The 20,394-nt window shown below is 44.5% G+C and overlaps 1 protein-coding gene across 1 annotated transcript; it reads right to left on the bottom strand.

The window, feature by feature from the left end:
• Window positions 1-36: 36 nt before the first annotated feature.
• On the bottom strand, window positions 37-20,309 carry LOC143788818 (fibronectin type III domain-containing protein 7-like). The gene is made up of 7 exons (XM_077278723.1): window positions 20,183-20,309; window positions 18,925-19,185; window positions 18,553-18,813; window positions 10,038-10,298; window positions 2,997-3,254; window positions 1,583-1,673; window positions 37-97 (listed from the first exon to the last, which is right to left on the bottom strand). The coding sequence occupies exons 1-7, from the start codon at window positions 20,307-20,309 to the stop codon at window positions 37-39; spliced, it is 1,320 nt and encodes a 439-aa protein (XP_077134838.1).
• Between the last annotated feature and the right edge of the window lie 85 nt (window positions 20,310-20,394).

The raw sequence follows: 20,394 nt of genomic DNA, 5'->3' as shown, positions 1-20,394 counted from the left end.
CAAAGCTTTTTGAAACAGTTGACTTTCATGGCACTTTTACTGGTCACAAGATGACATGCAGATACGTTTGTGTCCATCTTCTAGAATCTCCATCAATCTGAAAACCAATTGGTTACTCTTCATCATAGTCAACAAAAAATATAGTGACAGTAAAATAGTAACTTTGTTCTCATAAATCGATATTTCAAATGAAGATAATAAGCTTTGTAATATATCCTATCAGAGAAATATCATTCTTTCTCTACTTATAGGTCTGTGTTCACACAGTGCATCCATTCTGTGCTTTTTAGGCTTTCTATTTGTGGGATAACCATAGCGTTTTTGCAACAATTTCATAACTACAACATGTGAACATCTTTATCATTTTTTTGTCTCTTGCACTGATCATTCACTCTTCAAAATTACTCAAATCTGTCAACAGATCTGTCTGCAGTGCCTAGAAAAGTCTATGGAGAGGGGAGAGCAGAGAAATGCTGAGGCTTCTAATGCAGAGGGAAAACTGCTAAAAAAGCCAGAAACAAGTCATATAATGTATTATGTGTATGTATGTATGTATATGTATTATGTATTAATGTATTATAGTATTATTCCTCATGAACACGACAGCTTTTTCAGAAAACTCACCTGAAAGTACAAACATTTAAAGGGATATTCCCCAAAATGTAATGTTAATAGTGATGAGCGAATATACTCGTTACTCAAGATTTCTGGAGCACGCTCGGGGGTCCTCCGAGTATTTTTTAGTGCTCGGAGATTTCGTTTTTCTTGCCACAGCTGAATAATTTACAGCTATTAGCCAGCATAAGTGCATGTGGGGGTTGCCTGGTTGCTAGGGAATCCCCACATGTAATCAAGCTGGCTAATCATTCAGCTGCGGCAAGAAAAACTAAATCTCCGAGCACTAAAAAATACTCGGAGGACCCCCGAGCGTGCTCGAGAAATCTTGAGTAACGAGTATATTCGCTCATCACTAAATGTTAAGGCTCTGTACTCGGGTTTTCTGTGGTAGTTTCATATACATAGAGACGAGGTTTAGCAATGTGCACCTCTACTCCATTCACACAAGGTCTCAGCACAGCCTAGTCAGGGGATTCAGAGTCTTGTTCTCGGTGTCGCTAGGAGTCTCAAGAGATACACTCCCCATTGACCATTATGTTATCCCTTATCCTATGGATAGGGGAGAACTTTAGATTCTAGGAATACCCTTCTTAATATTTTAATATTTAAAGATAATTTTCGGCAGATTACACACTACAAAACTGTAAGGTAAATATTTTATGGTTAATCTTTTTTAAAGGGAATCTGTCACTAGATTAATGTCGTGTAAACCAAAGGCTGCATGAATCGCAAAACCACGGGGAGTCTGAATCAGAGCATGGCTGCATGTTTGCAGCCAAGTGCATTTTTCTCTAAACCGCCCCAGGATGTCAGAGAAAACAAACCCTGAAGATCTGAGGACCATAGGGAGAGATTGGACAAGTCCGATGCCTCCCCTAGCCGATTCTCCCTGCTCCGCTCTAGTGAACTGACAGGTCTCTCCCATTCACTCATGTGTATACGTATGTAGAGACCTGTCACTTACCTGGAGTGGAGCTGAGAGAGCTGCACTGGACTGGTCACATCTCTCCCTGAAGTCCCCAGTTGGCTCCTCAAACTATGATCTCTCTGAAATGCTAGAGGGTTTCAGAGAAAAACATAGCTGGATACAATTGTGCAGCCAGGATCTGATTCATGCTGCCTGTGGTTTTGGCAGCATGAATTAAGTCACAGTTTACCTTTTAACACTGCAGATCTTGAAGGTGTCCAGGAGAAATCATACAGAGCAAATGTTTTAGAACAGACTTAACATATACACTACATCTTAGTCCCATAGCAGGCTATGGGTTCCAAATCACAGATCCATACAACATGTATTCTTAACACTAAGGGCATAACTGCTGCCATACGCAGTCATGCTGGCTTCTATTAGGCTCGCTGTCTCCGGTGCGGGGGGCTACATGTGCCTATACATGCACACAACATTGACACCAGTGCAAGTGGCTGAGAAAGAAGACTGTAGATAGGCAACATGCAAGCTAAAAAAAAGTCGTGCTCTTCCTCTACAGTACCTCATATGCTCTAGAAGCAGAGTAACTCAGCTGCCTATCCTGGGAGCAGCTGAAAGCCTAGCACATGGACATCCGCCATCTCCTCTCACAGTATAGCCTATTGCCCTGTAGAAACGTTTCTCTCTTTATACCACTGCTACCATCTGTGCAGCCATTGCAACATCTTGTGGAATGATAATTAAAATGTCTGGTCTGGGGTCTGATAATTTAGATACTTGGTTTTGGGTCTGATAATTCTGGGTTAACATAACATCCTAAACCTATACAGGTGGCCATACACCTTAAATAGTTCTTTCACCCAACAGCTATTCCTCCTGATTCCCATCTCCGCATCACACATACCCGTGTTCTCAATGGTAAAGGGTAGTTGGCTGCTTAAAGTCATTTCTAGCGGCTAATCTCCATTGAAAGCAACACAATTGAACTTGATGAAATCTAAGAAGCCCCAAAACTTCTGTTAGGGACAAAAAGGGATACTCCCATACCAGGTGTGAACACAGACAGAAGAGGGCCCCTGCGGAAGAAGAATATATGGGCTCTTTGCAGTATAATAGCTCCTGAAAACGCACAATTACACCTGATTTGGAGATGGCAGTGGCCCCCTTACCTCATGACCTCCTGTCCTCATGAGCCCCTTGTACATAAACATTAGATGGTTGACCACTCGCCCAATTTGTATGGCTACACTTGGCAGCTTAGTTGTAATTTTCAAAACCATAGTTATGGGGATAATAGGCACATTCAAATATTTACTATGGGGCCCGGCCTTTTCTAGTTACACCCCTGCTTAGCACAGTTGTGTGCATGAGGCTTTAGAAAAGGGGACTTGTCATGCTACAAATCATTTCTAAAATTATTTAAAAAAATATAGAAAAAAATTAACTTTACCTGAAAGTAATGGTGCACTCCGATTGGAGGAAGAGACACACTGACCATTATTGGCATCAACAGACACAGAGAACGGTTGTCCACAGCTAATATTGCTGATTTCACATTGATTCTCTAGCGTTGTACAGTTGTGATGTTCAGAGTCGCCCCATGCAGTAGCTGTGAATGTTAGATTTCCGGTGTCCTCCGTCCACGTGACAAGTATTGTGTTTTCATAGCAAATTAATTCAGTACTGACAATCTCTGGGATACAGGGAACTGCAAAGACAAAAAAAACCAAAACATTTTATTTTACTTAGTAACTAGAAGTAAGAAACTGTTCCAGTGATAGGATGGAATGAGAAGGCTGCTGTAGATCCGCAGTCACTGATTGTCTGCAGTGGTCATGTGATGCCCCCCCCACTAGAGGTTGCCTCTGGTAGACAGGCAGTGAACACAGTAGTGAGTGCGGGGGAGTCACCTAGCAGGTAAGTATAGTTGTTTTTTCCTTTAAAACACCCTGGGCACATTAAGTATAAAGCTACTTTCACACTAGCGTCGTGCACTGCACGTCGCTATGCGACGTTGCAGCGCACCGACGCATAGTGTGGAAGCGCCGCACAACGGGGGCAGCGGATACTGTTTTACATCGCATCCGCTGCCCCATTGTGAGGTGCGGGGAGGCAGGGGCGGAGTTCCGGCCGCACATGCGCGGTCGGAAAAGACGCTCACAACGCACAAAAAAAGTACCATGTAACTTTTTTTGTGCCGACGGTCCGACGCAACACGACGCAACCGTCGCACGACGGTTGCGACGTGTGGCAATGCGTCGCACTGCGTCGCTAATTCAAGTCTATGGAGAAAAAACGCATCCTGCAAGCAATTTTGCAGGATACATTTTTTTCTACAGTACGACGCATAGCGACGTGCAGTGCACGACGCTAGTGTGAAAGAGGCCTAACCTGTTTAACTTTTAACTTTTTTATTGTGCCATTATATTGTACATATAAAAAATTGGAGGTGTTTCATCTGAGAAAATAAGGCTTTTTAATGTTTCTATAAAAAGAACACAAAAGGAACATGTCACGTTTAGTGTTGATCGAATAGTGAAATATTCGGATTCAGGAAAATCGACACAAATAATTTCTAATATCCGTGTATCCGTACCGAATAACTAATCTAATGCAAGTCAGTGGGAAAGCCGAATATTTTTCTGTAGACCCAACAAACGGGTCTGGGAGCCTGAGAAAAAAGTTTAAATGGATGGGACAGAGCTAAAACTAAATGGGGACAGCACTGAGAAGATGCCTGCATGCCTTTCTGACTCATATATGGTATCGGGGAATAATTTTGTCAGACTATTGAGCCGGTTTTATGGATTTTTAAAAAGACCCACCAAACCAAACCAAACATTTTTTTAAAAGAGAAAAATGCTAAGAAACATTATTTCTTTCATAATTGCATATTACATGTATATAACGCAAAAAAAACAAAAAATAAATTATACCTCCTCTTTAGCAGAGTGCCAGCAGGTGCTGTGAAACCTGAGTTTGGTAAAGGCCCTCAGTTGACCCTGTATCATACATATGGTAGTCTGGTAGAGCTCTCACTCCTACTTTCGGGAGCTCCCTCTCTCATGTCAAATAGATAGCCAGATAGTGGAATACATATTCCCCATCACTGTGCAATGCCAGCTAATACATGCCCATTTGAATTTTGGGCTTTGCCCGCCACCACCATGTCCACCGCCATGTCATTATGCAGCCCTCGCTGACAATTAGCAGAGTGCCTGTAGATGCCGTGAAACCTACATTTTGTAAGGTTCACAGGTAATTTTTGCCACAGGATCCCAATGGAGCCACTGTCATAGCAGGTGAAGCCTCTGTAAGGTGAATATATTACAGGAGTTGGGGGAGCTGTATGACCAATATCAGTAAATTGGATTCTACCAAACACCAAAAGCATTAAAATTAAATTCTGAATACAGTGTATTCAAGCGAGGGCCTGTATTGTGGTCAGTTTATCAGGCCTGAAATCCATGTCAGGAACATGTATAAGCCTCATTTTAGTTGAAAGCAGCCTCCTCAAGGGAAAGAGCCAGGAGTGACATTGACCTATCTGCACAAGCCTACGCACTTCTTCTGGAAACTACCCAACCAGGCAGAATTTATCTTTTAAATACGAAAAAAAGTTGATTCAGCTCACCCATTAGAAGTTAAATCGCTGTGGTGGTATCATCCGAGCACGGAAATGACATCTCTGCCAGGACGTGGAAAATTTGAGAAGAAAAATGTAGGAATCCAGCTCCAGGATGTAAAATATCAAAAAATACTTGATTCAATCATTTAAAAATTGGAACAAGGGCTTACAAATGACCAGCAAAATAGTTAGGGAGCAACCATGGACGACTGAACGCGTTTCGAACAACTGCTGTGTTCTTAGTCTTCAGTACAAAAGTGGAAAATCCACGCCTTCTTTAACGCTGTGCCAACAGATGGAAGATAATTAGCAGACCACATGTGAAAATGACTAAAAAAACAACTAATCAAATGAACACAGAATGTGAAAAAAAAACAAAAAAACAATACAAACACATAGAATAAATCTACACATGAAGGAAAGAAATAACAATATAACTATAATTAATAATATAGCATAATTTCTTTTCTAAGATTCAAGGGGGGCGGCACGGTGGCGAAGTGGTTAGCACTGCAGCCTTGCAGCGCTGGAGTCATCCCACCTTGGACAACATCTGCAAAGAGTTTGTATGTTCTCTCTGTGTTTGTTGTCCAAGGTGGGATTAGAACCCAGGGCTGCAAGGCTGCAGTGCTAACCACTTCGCCACCGTGCTGCCCCGTTGAGTCTTAAAAAAGAAATGATGCTATATTATTAATTATAGTTATATTGTGGTTTCTTTCCTTCATGTGTAGATTTATTCTATCTGTGTTTGTATTGGGTTTTTTTGTGTGTTTTGTTGTTTTTTTTTTCACATTCTGTGTTCATTTGATTAGTTGTTTTTTTTAGTAATTTTCACATGTGGTCTCCTAATTATCTTCCATCTGTTGGCACAGCGTTAAGAAGGCGTGGATTTTCCACTTTTGTACTAAAGACTAAGAACACAGCAGTTGTTCGAAACGCGTTCAGTCATCCATGGCTGCTCCCTAACTATTTTGCTGGTCATTTGTAAGCCCTTGTTCCAATTTTTAAATGTTTGAATAAAGTATATTTTGATATTTTACAACCAGGAGTTGGATTCCTACATTTTTCTTCTAGAATTTATCTTTTGCATGGTTTTAAGCAACAATGGAATAACTACAGGATATGTCCCAGAGAGTGTTGAGGTCTGTGGAGTGTATTACTCAGGTGACAGGCAGCGCAACAGAGCTGAGGTAAAGGCCTTAGTGTGGCAATGACCAAGTTCCAATATGTGTAAGGCTGCAGACTGAATAGGTCTGTGGAGTGTATTAACCCAGTCTCTTAGACGTGCTTAAAATGTACAGAAACTGGCCAATACCCCACCAACATTTTTTGTAAGGACCCAAATGTAGAAAATATAAGGGAAGCGACAGTTTAATAAAGAGACAAAAGTCTCATTTAGAAGCTTGGAAAAGTCAGCAATGGTCTTTGTCCAACACCGGAAAATGTAAATTGTTAACAAATATGTATGCCCTATCGAACTAACAATTTGTGAACAGACATATATGATGACAACGGACAACTGAACGCTGTGCTGGGACAACAAACTGGACGTGGTTGCTGACTGTTGTGTGTGCAGCCATGGGTTGTGGGCAGGAGGCATCAGCGCCTGCTTCATGGTCAGCAGATTGGGACGGCCATAACACAGGGGAAGGCGCAGTGGTTTCACCCTCAGACACAGATTTGGTACCCAGGTGTTCCGCCCACCTACTGAGGTGCTTGGCTGCCATGTGCTTTTGCATGCTGGTGGTGCTCAGGTTGGCAGTGCCCTTGCCTCTTCTTAGCTTGGTTTGGCAGATGCTGCAAATTACAGTTGTTTTATCTGAACAACTTTAAGGAAAAAACTGCCATACAGGGGATCAATGCACCCTTGGCCTATTTTCTAGCCAAGTGGGGGAGCTCTGTGGAACAGTTGACCGAGTTCTACCTCTGGGCAAACCACTACCTCTTCTTGCATGTTTTCTTGCTACGGATCCATCCCTCTCTGCACTGCTGTGTTCGCTAGTCATGCCACTATGCCAGGTTGGATCAGTGGCCTCATCATCGACCAAGTCGGCTTCCAATTCGTCAATCTGATCCTCCTCCTGAGCTGCGATTTGAGGCTGACCTGATGGCAACTGTGCCTCATGATTATCCTTCACCTCTTCAGACATCAATTGACCTTCCCCAACGTGGCTTTCTCCTGGCAGTGGGTGCTCAAATGTTTGAGCATCACAGGACTCCACCTCCTCATGACCTTATTTAATGGTGCACGTTGAGAGGCCTGACAAATTACAAGGGAACGTAAACAGTTCCTCAGAGTGGCCAGTGTTGGGGTCATATGTCTCCTGGGACTCTTGATGGTGGGAGGAAGAAGGACCAGGTTGAGGATTCAAAGGCTCAGCCTCTTGGCTACTGAGACTGGACCATGTGGAATACTTTGTGGTGCTGCTTGTCAACACACTGGAGCCTTTGTCTGGCATCCAACTCACAGCATACTCGAACTTGTCTGAGTTCATTAGTGGTGTAGCACGCTGACCAAATTTTGAGAGGAAACTAGAACGAGGTACAGTCACCTTTGGATCTGTCACACAGCCTTGGCGGGCACCACCACATCCACATCCCTTAACGTCACCCTTTCGCATCTTGAATGCGTTATGCTTATGAAACCAAAAAATACTGGCTTTATTTTTCACAAGTACCCTTAGGCTAGGTTCACATTGCGTTAGTGGGTGATCGCTAACGGACAGCGTTGCACGGCGAAAATGTCGCAATTAACGCCGTGCAATGGGTCCGTTAGCGCACCCATTGACAGCAATGTAAATTTCGCCTGCAGCGCATCACTAGCGCGTGCCTTTTTCGGCTCGCGCTAGAGATGTGCCGTTCTTCTGTGACGCGCCTCGGACGCTGCTTGCAGCGTCCGCGGCGCGCCCGAGGTCCGTTCCCCGCTCTCGCAGATCGGGGATCTGCGAGAGCGGGGACGTTAACGCGACCCCTGAACGCGGCCCCTAAATAAACATTGCGTTAGCGCAATCCGCTAGCGCTAGCGCTAAACGGATTGCCCTAACGCAATGTGAACCTAGCCTTACAAATGTCTTATGTACAAATTCATTGTATCTAGCAATGTGTGGGTATTTTTTTGGAGATCGTCTTGCTGACACACTCCAAATGCAGAGTAAGATTATTGCCCATGCTAAATTGTCACATGTGATTATCTGTATCCGTATTGTACCAGTCACACAACTGGTAGATAAAGACAGGCTATTTTTTAGAACAATAGAAAACTAAGATTTTTTTCAATCAGCTTACTATAACAATGCAAATGCGGAGTAATGAAGATTATTACCCCTGCTAAATGTAACTGCAATGACCAGAACACCCAGGTGCCTGCCTTTCACCCATCCTCCCTGCTATTAAATCTCTCACTACTAAATCCCCACCTAACAAACAAAAAAAAGTAATCTTGACAGTCTTCAGCTCTTAAAAGAGCTTTTTGGAATGAATAAACGCTCAGTATAAACTCCTATCACTCTCCCTACACTACTTTCACTTTCCCTACGCTGAAACTACGCTCTCCCTACGCAGTTTCTGTCTACTATGTGCGCAAGATGGCGCCGGCAGCCTATATATATCCCCTATGATGCTGGAAGGCCAGGAAATCAAATGTTCATTGGCTGCAAATAAAGTACCAAAGATGCTGGGCGGGTCACTCAAATATACCGAGGCGAACACCAAATTACTCGCCAAGTAACGAATAGCCCTAATACCGTACTATTCGTGACGAATAGAGCTGAATGTATTCGCTCATCACTAGTCACGTTGTAAGTACAGTCCAAGCTATGGGCAGCATGGTATAGGGAAGAGAAACTGAGATTTAGAGATTGTATTTAATTCATTGAAATCCGTGGTGTTTGTATGCACAAGTCCAGTGGGCGGTCGTACCAGGCATTGACCACGCTCTCTGCATGCACGGTCATATCAGCACAACAGGGATTTCAATGAATAAAATACAAGTTTTAATGAAACTTCTCCAACAAAACTATATATTAATCTGACCAGCTCCTCTGGTTCTATAACATCCTGCCTGCAGGTCAGATACCATGTTCGTTATGACATAAATTGACTAAGTTTTTTTTGTTCTAAGGAAAACTCCTGCTTTCATCTTAATTGTTCGATTTGCATATCCTAGTTAAAACGCTGTTTCATAAAGACGATCCCTACCTCGATTATGGCATAAAATATCCAAAGTGAGGGAACCCCCATCTATAAGCCAGGATGGGTGCTGGTAACAAAGAGCAGCTGTCATGCAGGTAGATAAGGTGAATCCTGTCACAGTTTGACAAGAGGGATTACAGCTGTTCATGGTGGGTTTCTGGAAGTGGACTCATCGCCAGGCAGAGAAATTGTAATAAATGGGTGACTAATCAAGACTACAAGTTAGGCCTTGTCCAGACGTCAGCGATTTTTCTTGTCCGTAAAAATAAAAACAGTCTGACTTTCATCTGCGGTTTTGATTTTTTGATCCGATTTTCATCAGTGTGTTTCTCATATGAAAAAAATAAGCAAATAAATTGTGAAGCTTCTCCTACCCATTACAGCGATAAAAACGGAAAGCACACAGTCTGCACACAAATGACAGAGATTACTGTCAGCCATTTCTTAAGGACTCACGGATTTCTATGGGCAATTTTGACACTCAGTTTACAAAACAACTGCAGACATGTGGACATCTGCATAGAATATAATAAGCACGTGTTATATCCATGAAAGAGATGGATAGAATATGTACGGAAAAACCAGACGTCTGAATGAGGCCTTATCCAGACTCCCCTTTAACTTGTTTATATTTGTAATACATTACAACGGTTGTCAGCAATGAACGCTCACCTGCTTTGACCTCCACAGTCGGCCTGTAGGGGCTCATGCACTGGAAGTTGTCGGCAATCACATATACTGTATAGGTCTGGCTGCACGCCAATGCAGATAAATTACAGCTTTGATCAAAGGATTCACAGGAATATTCTGAGCCGTCACTTGCTTTCGCATACGCGATGTAACGAATGGCCCCATCACTGTACTCCCATTGAACGAGCGTAGATTGGGTTTGGCAATCAGTCAGGGCTGAAATGTTCTCTGGTGCACAGGGAACTGTAAGGCAAACACGCGAGAATGATGTTGTCCATGATACTCCATTTTTTAGGACATTTTGAGTTTGTGGCTATGCTTGGTTGACTTAAATTGTCCTCACTCTAAAATATATATTGAAGAGATACATCATATAAGTAATACGTGTCAGGTCTACAGCCAGGAGGTGACACCCCATTGTTGCCATCCGCCGAACCTGAGTATGAGTTGCCGGCATAGATATTTCCCACCCTTGTTTTCTGAACACACACACACACACACACACACACACACACACACACACACACACACACACACACACACACACACACACACACACACACACACACACACGGTTTTATTGAGAAATACCACTGCGGAATTTATATAGTTTTTGAGTCAAAGACCGGAATAGATCCGGTAAGGAGAAGCATAAGGCTGTGTGTACCCAATGTGTTTTTTTCCGTGATTTTCTAAACTAAAGCAGTATATTTTTTGCATTTTTAACCACATTTCCAAAAATAGTAGCAAAAACTGCATTGTGAATGCAAGGTGTGAAAAAGGCGTTACACACTCATGGTTTTTTTTTGTTTATTGAATCCATTTCTGTTTTAGGCCCAAAAATGCATGAAAAACTGCCACAATTTTTTTTTTCCAGAGACATGAACTTATTCATATGGTGCTAATTTTTATGGTCTTTTCCAAGGGGGTGTAGCTCACAGGGTAATAATGCAGAGAATCCCAAAGACATGCCCCCTTGTAAAGACCAGAAAAACAGCAGTAAATAAAAGGGACCATATCTCTGGAACCGTATGGTTTATTTTAATAAAAAAAAGCAACAACAGAATACTTAGGGGAGACGTGGGAATAAAATAAGAGTAAAAAAAAATCTGCATTTTGACCTTGTAGAAGGTTTACTATAAACCCCCAGAAGTAGAAAAAAAATAAATTGCGAGCACTTACAGCACCTGTAATTTGTGAATCAGAAGAAGGAAAGTGCTGATGGCCATCTCCTCCCTTTTCTCTATTGACACAACACAGGCACTGGAGATTGAGCCAAGGTTTCCAACCTTTCCGAAATTTGATGTATCTTTAATTTTTTTAGTCAGAGGAGTTTATACAGATTATTAGGATTGGAGTTATCATCATTCAGTGGAGTACCGCGAATAGTGGCATACCACACGACTGCTATACGGCCTGTAAGTTTGAGCTCAGAGTCTCAGCAGAGTGGGCACAATGACTTCACTGCATCAGATGAGTAGTTTTCTCTTTTTTTTTAATGATTCGAATGGGGCTATTATGTTGTGTTTAGGCTATATACTGTTGGGCCAACACACTGTGTGTAAGGGGATATGGGACCATCATAAAGCATGGGGAGCTTTGGGGACATTAGCTCTATGTAGGGGGACTATTGGGATGACCAAACTGTGTCTGGGGTTGTATGGGGGCATTATACTGTTTGGAGGCCTGTATGCAGGCCATTATATTATGTGGGACCTATGTTACTGGGTGGAGGGTTGTATGGGGACCATTACACTGTGTGGAGGGCTATGTGGGGCAATTATGCAGCGCCACAGAGTCCTGGTCGTTGCAGTACTGTGGCTCCGCCACTATGGGGAGCTATGGTGCGTCTGATGGCACTGAAGGAGTTCATCTGATCAGGTATCACAGACACCAATACATTTCACAGCCAGGCCTCCGGGGGGAGCTAAGGGTTCTATTCACTAGGCCACTCCCCACCATAGTGGGTAAACTGGGGGTCAGGCAGGAAGTTAGATCAGAAAGCTGACTGGGTTGGAACCAGGCAACACCTTGTGGCAGAGGGTGTTGTGGGGGAAGATACAGTAGGGTCTCTGTCAGGGGTGGGATCCTGACAGAGGCTTGGCAACTTGAACGAACGTAACGGGACCGTTACGGGCCTGCTCAGGATAGCGGCGGTGCCCAAGGAAGGACCAGAAGCGAGATAGATTGTGCTGAGTGAGAAACGAGATCAAGCAATAGGAGAATACCAGTAGGGGTCGTGCTGTAAGACCGAAGCAACACCCTACTGAGGCGCACTACCGGTGGCCGGAACGCCGAGAGGGTATTTCAACATCCAGCTTCAAGCAATACTCTAAACAGCGGCAGGGCAGTCAGTCTAAGGCGGGCTGTCTAACTTAAATCACCTATGCAGTCTTGGGGGGCAACTTGTGGAGAGGGGCGACACTAGGGTCCCGGAAGAGCTCCGAGCCTACCCGTCAAACGGGTGCCGTCCCAACCAGAACACCAGGGAGGGACGGAGGATTAGCAGAACATCATCTAATCGAGTTGTGAGGGAACTTAAGAAACAGACACAACAGTTGTGGGGACTTTCTGTAAGCACAGCAGGGAAGGACCACAACACATAGCGCTAGAAGGAAGGCACAGATTTCCACCTGCTAAGGGAACTCTGGAGGTGCCATTGGACCGGCCGGACTTGCGTAGCCTGGTTATCCGGATTCCGGACTGAGGACCCAGAGACCTTCAGTAAAGAGGTAAAGAGACTGCAACCTGGTGTCCTCGTTATTTACTGCATCGCACCACAGCCTCACCACCATCTACATCCATCCTATCATTCACTGTGCGCCCCTCGGCAGGGTCACGGACCGGGGCCTAGCCACCGTGACAACCCCAGAGCAGAGACTCAGAGGCCCGGTACCGGGTACCCCTCGGCCCTGCGGCAGTGGGGGCGCTACAACTTGGCGTCACGAACAGGATCTACTTAAGCCTGAAGAATCAGGTCATGTGTGCCTTGGAACTGTGATTCATTGTGCTTGGACTGTACTTTATTGCAAAGACTGTGGATTGTCACTTGCCGCCAAAAGTTCGCGCCAAAACCGCCGCCATTACAGCGCAAAGGAGAGCGCAGGAGAAGAAGAAGGGCGTGGAAGTGGGCGTGTACAAGCTGAAGAGCGCGAAAGACAATGGCCACCCAGTCTAAATATCTCGGCCCCTTGAGGACGTGTCCGTCAGCAGCCGAGATCCGCCTCCTGATCCTCAATGGTGGGCAGAGACAGAGAAAACGAAACCGCCCACGAAGGAGAGAGCGGGAAAAGGACCAGGAAGAAGAAGTCAGCGACATAGAGGACGCCATGGCGAGCCACCAGGAGCGGGAGTGTGGGGTCGAAGCCGAGGACTCCCCCAGCTACCCGGAGAGGCATCGCAGCCAGACCTCCACAGCTGACGCTGACCTCCAGCAGACCGGAGCGGACGAGCTGATCCACCAACTCCCGCAGACGCAGCTGAGCACTGAGGCCGGGTGGAAGAAGACCATCATCGGGAGCCTCGCCAGACGTCTGTCGGCAGCCTCGTCTGGTCCGGAGCAGGAAAGAAGTTCCAGCGCTCCGAAGCCAGAAGGCAAGGCCCTGCCGGAAAGCGAGATGCTGCAAACGGAGATGACAACGCCGCAGCGCAAGGCCCCGCAACCAGCGTTCCAGACCCCAGCAGAGGCGGAGCAGACCGGCACCGGAGGGACCGCATCTGAAGCAGGTATGAAGGACGACCCTGCCCTGACGACCGACACCACTCCAGTGACTGCTAGTGCCACAGCTGCTGACTCCGTTCCAGTGACTGATCTTGCAGCAGCCGCTACCTCTGCTGCAGCAAATGTCCATACTCAAGCTGCGCAGACCTCCATCGCTGCGCATGATTTTACCATACATGAAAGACGGATTAACGGCGTTTGTCCAGCACTGGGTGTAACCCTGGACCTCACTTTTCCCAGGCCAAGAAGGGTTAAGTGCCAGGTGCAGCCCTGGAAGCCGTCCAACTAAACTTCGGAAACCTGAATATGTAAATAGTTAACTGTTTGTTTCCCTGCTTTTTGCTGCTCTAAACCCGTCTAGGGTTAACTCTTAAAGGGATCCCTTTGTTGACCCGGGATCCCTATTGTTTTGTTTGTTTTTCTAAGTTTTGCACAAGTTTCCAGAACTGCCGCAATCATGAACAGTGCATGATACAAACTTTTTGTAAATAGTTTGCACCTTATTAAAGGTGCTCCCTACTGGTTTTACTTCAAAAAGGACTCTTTGTGAAGATACCACACTGGAACCTTTGCCGAGTATGGACTGGTAGCTTGAGAAGATATGCTACCTCATAGAGACTTGGTCCCCTCTTAAAGGGGATGTTCATTTGTTGTACTTAAATGGTGATATTGCTTTAAGACAGGTGGCAATAATGTTTTGACGAAAAGAAAGTGATGATAATGTTTGTATGAGAAAGTTATATGTATCCAACTAGTTAATTGTAAAGAAATGCTGATAATGTTCTCTGAAAGAAAGTGAAAGCTAGAAGAAGGATGCAGTGGGCCCGTAGGGGTAGACGTAGTGTCCTGCATACGTGTTAGTAAGAAAGTAATGAGAAGGTTTAATGTTATATAGAAAATGTTTGATAATGTTGATAGACAATGAGGATAGAAGGTGAACCCTGAGTCCTCCTAGGAGCCATATAGAAATGGCTCAGTACTCTTAAACTGAAAGTAATGTTATGTTCTATACTGTGTATAGTAGTTGAAAAGACAGAAGGCTCAGGCTGAAAGGAGCGGTCCTGTGAGAAAGGAGAGGCAGTAGGTCTGGTGCCGTTAGGACAGGCGGTCCTGCAGATTTAAAGAAGGAGAATGAAAAAGTTAAATTGCCTTATAATGTGATTGTAAGAAGGTCTTTAGTGGATTCAGAGTGTATGTCCGCAAAGGCAATGTTAAATTATTGTTCAACAATTTTGCACTTAGTAGAATACCCGGTTGGGTAAAAGCAAGTTATTTGTAGCATGTTGTTATGACATTTAACTATGTTTGTAACGTTCAAGTGTCCTCACCTCCCATAAAGGGAAGCTCTGTTTAAGTATACTTATTGTTATTGCACTCAACAAAACTGTATGTCTTTTTGCTGACTTGTATTGTTGTTTTCTTCTCAGTCCCGGAGTACTGTGTGTTGTGAATTTGGTTTCTGGGCTCCCCCGGTGGTCACTGGTGGTACTGTACTTGTGTGCTTCATCGCCTCTGTTCACCTGTTTCCATCAGGATGTGGGAGTTGTCTATTTAGCCTTGCTCCTCAGTCATTTCTATGCCGGCCAACAATGTTACCAGAAGCCTTTCTGTTGCATGTTCCTGCTCCTAGACTACTATCAGCTAAGTTGGACTTGTAGTCCTAAGTTTGTTTTGCATTTTTGTTCCAGTTCTCTGTGTTTGAATATTTCTGAGGCTGGAAGCTCTTGTGAGCTGAAATTGCCACTCTGGTGTCATGAGTTGATATTAGAGTCTTAAAGTAATTTCAGGATGGTGTTTTGAAAGGGTTTTCAGCTGACTGTGTAGTTCCCTTTTCTGTCTTCCTACTATCTAGTAAGCGGACCTCAATTTGCTAAACCTATCTTCATACTTCGTATGTCAATTTCCTCTAAAATCACCGACATTATATGTGGGGGCTACTGTCTGCCTTTTGGGGAAAATTTCTCTAGAGGTAAGCCAGGTCTGTATTTTCCTCTGCTAGGGTCAGTCAGTTCTCCGGCTGGCGCTGGGCGTCTAGGGATAAAACGTAGGCACGCTACCCGGCCACTGTTAGTTGTGCGGTAGGTTTAGCTCACAGTCAGCTCGAGTTCCCATCTTCCAAGAGCTAGTCCTTTTGTATGCTTTACTACGGTCTCTTGCCATTGAGAACCATGACAACTGTGTTTAACCAGGGGGGAGTGCAGCGCCCCAGAGTCCTGGTTGTTGCAGTACTGTGGCTCCGCCACTATGGGGAGCTATGGTGCGTCTGATGGCACTGAAGGAGTTCATCTGATCAGGTATCACAGACACCAATACATTTCACAGCCGGGCCTCCGGGGGGAGCTAAGGGTTCTATTCACTAGGCCACTCCCCACCATAGTGGGTAAACTGGGGGTCAGGCAGGAAGTTAGATCAGAAAGCTGACTGGGTTGGAACCAGGCAACACCTTGTGGCAGAGGGTGTTGTGGGGGAAGATACAGTAGGGTCTCTGTCAGGGGTGGGATCCTGACAGAGGCTTGGCAACTTGAACGAAGTTAACGGGACCGTGCCTGCTCCGGATAGCGGCGGTGACCAAGGAAGGACCAGAAGCGAGATAGATTGTGCTGAGTGAGAAATGAGATCAAGCAATAGGAGAATACCAGTAGGGGTCGTGCTGTAAGACCGAAGCAACACCCTACTGAGGCGCACTACCGGTGGCCGGAACGCCGAGAGGGTATTTCAACATCCAGCTTCAAGCAATACTCTAAACAGCGGCAGGGCAGTCAGTCTAAGGCGGGCTGTCTAACTTAAATCACCTATGCAGTCTTGGGGGGCAACTTGTGGAGAGGGGCGACTCTAGGGTCCCGGAAGAGCTCCGAGCCTACCCGTCAAACGGGTGCCGTCCCAACCAGAACACCAGGGAGGGACGGAGGATTAGCAGAACATCATCTAATCGAGTTGTGAGGGAACTTAAGAAACAGACACAACAGTTGTGGGGACTTTCTGTAAGCACAGCAGGGAAGGACCACAACACATAGCGCTAGAAGGAAGGCACAGATTTCCACCTGCTAAGGGAACTCTGGAGGTGCCATTGGACCAGCCGGACTTGCGTAGCCTGGTTATCCGGATTCCGGACTGAGGACCCAGAGACCTTCAGTAAAGAGGTAAAGAGACTGCAACCTGGTGTCCTCGTTATTTACTGCATCGCACCACAGCCTCACCACCATCTATATCCATCCTATCATTCACTGTGCGCCCCTCGGCAGGGTCACGGACCGGGGCCTAGCCACCGTGACAACCCCAGAGCAGAGACTCAGAGGCCCGGTACCGGGTACCCCTCGGCCCTGCGGCACTGGGGGCGCTACAACTATACTGTGTGTAGGGCTGTATACTACATAGATGACAATGTGAGGGTCGTTATACATCATCCTGTGTTGTGGGACTGTGGGCACCTCATAATGTGTTTGGGGGAGCTGAGGGACATCTGTGTTTGGATCACTATGGGAGCATCATACTGTGTTGGGCTCATTGTGAGAATCTTAATGTGCATGTGGAGAGTACTGTGGAGGAATTCACTATGGGGGTATCATACCGTGTTTAGACGGCATTTTTGCTGGTATAATACTTTATGGGGGGCATGAAAAGGTTATCATAGTGGGTGAAAACTCTAAGGGGCTTCAACAGGGTAAAAATCGTGAGTAAGACTGCTTAGTGCAGTCGAAACGCGTCGACTGTGTCATGTCAACCATGTAAATTTTTCTTTTGTATGCACTATATTTTCTTTTGAAAAAGAAAAGGAAAATTCAGTCCTGTTGAGCTGGACTCCATTTTTTTGCATTTTCCTTGATGTGAGGCCAGGGTGAGGCCGGTGTCTGAGCCCCAGGTGGATGAGCATAGAGCAACTGGGTGAGCTGGAATCAAGTTTCTATAAGGGCTCATTTCCAACTTGCGAGAAACACGTTCGTGTCTCGCATGTGGAAACCAAGCTGTGGCGCTGGCACTTTGGAGCGGAGCGTGCAGCTCCATGTGTTCCTATGCGGCCGCACGCTCCGCTCTGGAGTGCTGGCGCCAGAGCATGGTTTTCACATGCGAGACACGGACGTGTTTCTCGCAAGTGGAAATGAGCCCTTAGGGTAAAAATCACTTTGCAAGTACCGCAATACATGTCTCTCTCTGTCTTTAAAGTTGTCAGATACGCCTGCTGTGACTGTGCTTATGCAACATGTGCAACATGATCCTGTTGCTAAATATTTTTTCTTTTTTTTTGAAGAGTGGGGTGTGGTGGTGGGGTTAGGGAATTAAGACTTCTTTTCTGCAATCAGGCCCCATGATTCAAATGTATGCCTCTGTCATCAATATATAATTACCAGTGAAATTTCAAGTTTACACCAGTGCTATATAGGAGCTTTATCTATATGATTCTTCGTCAATTATTATGGTTTGATTTTAGGATTAAATGTCCAGAAAAAAAGTAGACCGCTCTGGATAGAGTCCATAGTGGGTTGATATTGTTAAAAAGTGCAAGATCAGGGAACCTACACTTCATTCAGCTGCTCACCCTACAACTCACTTAACTCAAAGAAGAGATAGGGGAGAAAAGATAGGGAATGGTGTTAAAATTATTTTTTTTTATTGTGCTTACTTATAATTACTGTACATATACCCTTATTACTTTTCTGAGTATTTGTCACTTTTCTATCCATGTATATTAACTGGTTTAATTCATTTAAACATCTCCCAATATCTCACTTTTTGTCTGAATCCACCAAATTCTTTCGGCTGTGGCCAATATTGAAATACCTGTTACTACCGCCTCCGGAGCACTACTCATACTTTCGCAATCTTCATCATAGGCAATCACTGTCACGGACAGACTCTCTCCACATTGTAGCCCTTTGATCTGACAGCTGGTATTAACTGAGGAACAGTTGTAGGAAATGTCACTGCTTCCTAAGGCTGATGCTGTATAGAAGTCTGCCCCAAGCGATGGTCTCCATGACACCTCCACCGTATTGTCTGAGCACTGAGCAATGGCTACAACATTCTGCGGGTCACAAGGCGCTGAATTGTAAAGAGATAAATAATGTGTAAGTGTGAACCATACCAAGGTAATATTATACATATCGTCTACATTATAAGTGGACTGAAGAGTTCTGAGGCCCTTCTACTCACCTGTCCTTACTTTAATCCCTTGGCTCTTAGAACCATTAACTTTGCCATTGAAAGCAAATACACTCAGTTCGTACTCCGTCCCGCACAGCAGGTTCATGAAGAAGCAGTAGTTATCCCTGTTCACACATTCTTCCTTGCTGCCATCTTGAGCCAAGGCATTTGCGGTGTACCTAATGGCATTAATTACAGGGTTCCAGTAAAGGCTGACAGTGTTTATCTGGCAATAACGGATTACTGTCACATTCTGTGGAGCACACGGAGCTATAAATTTAAAAAAAAATCTCCAGTTACACATAGAGTAGTATCTAACAAGAGCTCAACTCTTTATATTAGAAATCTATATAGATCCCCGATTGCTGATATTACGGGAAATAATCTGCAAATGGCGCTCAAACTCAACACTGAATAAATCAAGATGCTTTTAAAATGTTGTTTAGTTCTTTAATTTCATCATTCATTTACATATCAGTAACATGTCTATCCATAGTGTGATTTCCACAATTTCTTGGCTTTTCCTTCTTGGTACTGGAATTTCAATGTTGAGGAATGTGCAACAAAAAATATAGGGGTAATGTCCCCTTTAGATAGGTTGATCCTGGCCATTAAATGAGCTCCAATCCGCAAAATGCAAGCTAATCGATGCTCATTTATTGGCCAATGAGTCAATGTGCACCAAATAATCTATGATAGTTTGTCTGATTGACTAAATACTACTTTTTGCTGTAAAGTGCTGTAAGCATCTTCTAACATTTTAGCTTATATATGACGTATGCCACTGTATGGCATCTGTGGAAGGTGTATGTTGAAAAATATTCCTGATATAGACCTCTGGTTAAAACCTGAGATGCAGTCTGCACAGAGATTAAAGCCCTCATTCACCTTAAATTGCTGTCAGCTGAAACATCATCTCTGCCGACAACTATCTCACCTAACTCTCCCATACACAGGAATGGTTGCTCCGCCGAGCGCTCTTGTGTTCTCTATGACAGTTCTGGAGTCCTGGGTAAATCCCACCAAGGACTATATCTGCAAGAGTTTATATGTTCTCCCCGTGTTTGTGTGGGTTTCCTCCGGGTTCTCTGGTTTCCTCCCACATTCCAAAGACATACTGATAGGGAATTTAGATTGTGAGCCCCATCGGGGACAGCGATGATAATGTGCGCAAATTGTAAAGCACTGCAGAATATGTTAGTGCTATATAAAAATAAAGATTATAATTATTATTATTTTTATTATATGGCAGATATAGATGCAGTACCTGACACCCAAGGATCATTCCTTTGCAAGTTTATAAAGGTATTGGCATCCCAAGGACGCAAATACAACCGAAAGTCAAAACTGAGGCCCAAGACCCAAAAACACCAGGCAAAAGTTTCAAGTAACATGCCCCGCTGCTAAATACATTATAATATATTAATAAATTCCAGATTTCATGCAATCAACATCTCTGATACTGAAATTACCTGTTTC

This window comes from Ranitomeya variabilis, chromosome 8, assembly GCF_051348905.1.
Source record: "Ranitomeya variabilis isolate aRanVar5 chromosome 8, aRanVar5.hap1, whole genome shotgun sequence".
NCBI classification, from domain to species: Eukaryota; Metazoa; Chordata; class Amphibia; order Anura; family Dendrobatidae; genus Ranitomeya; species Ranitomeya variabilis.
Note: the sequence above shows the minus strand (reverse complement) of the source record. Positions and strands in the feature narration are given on the sequence as shown.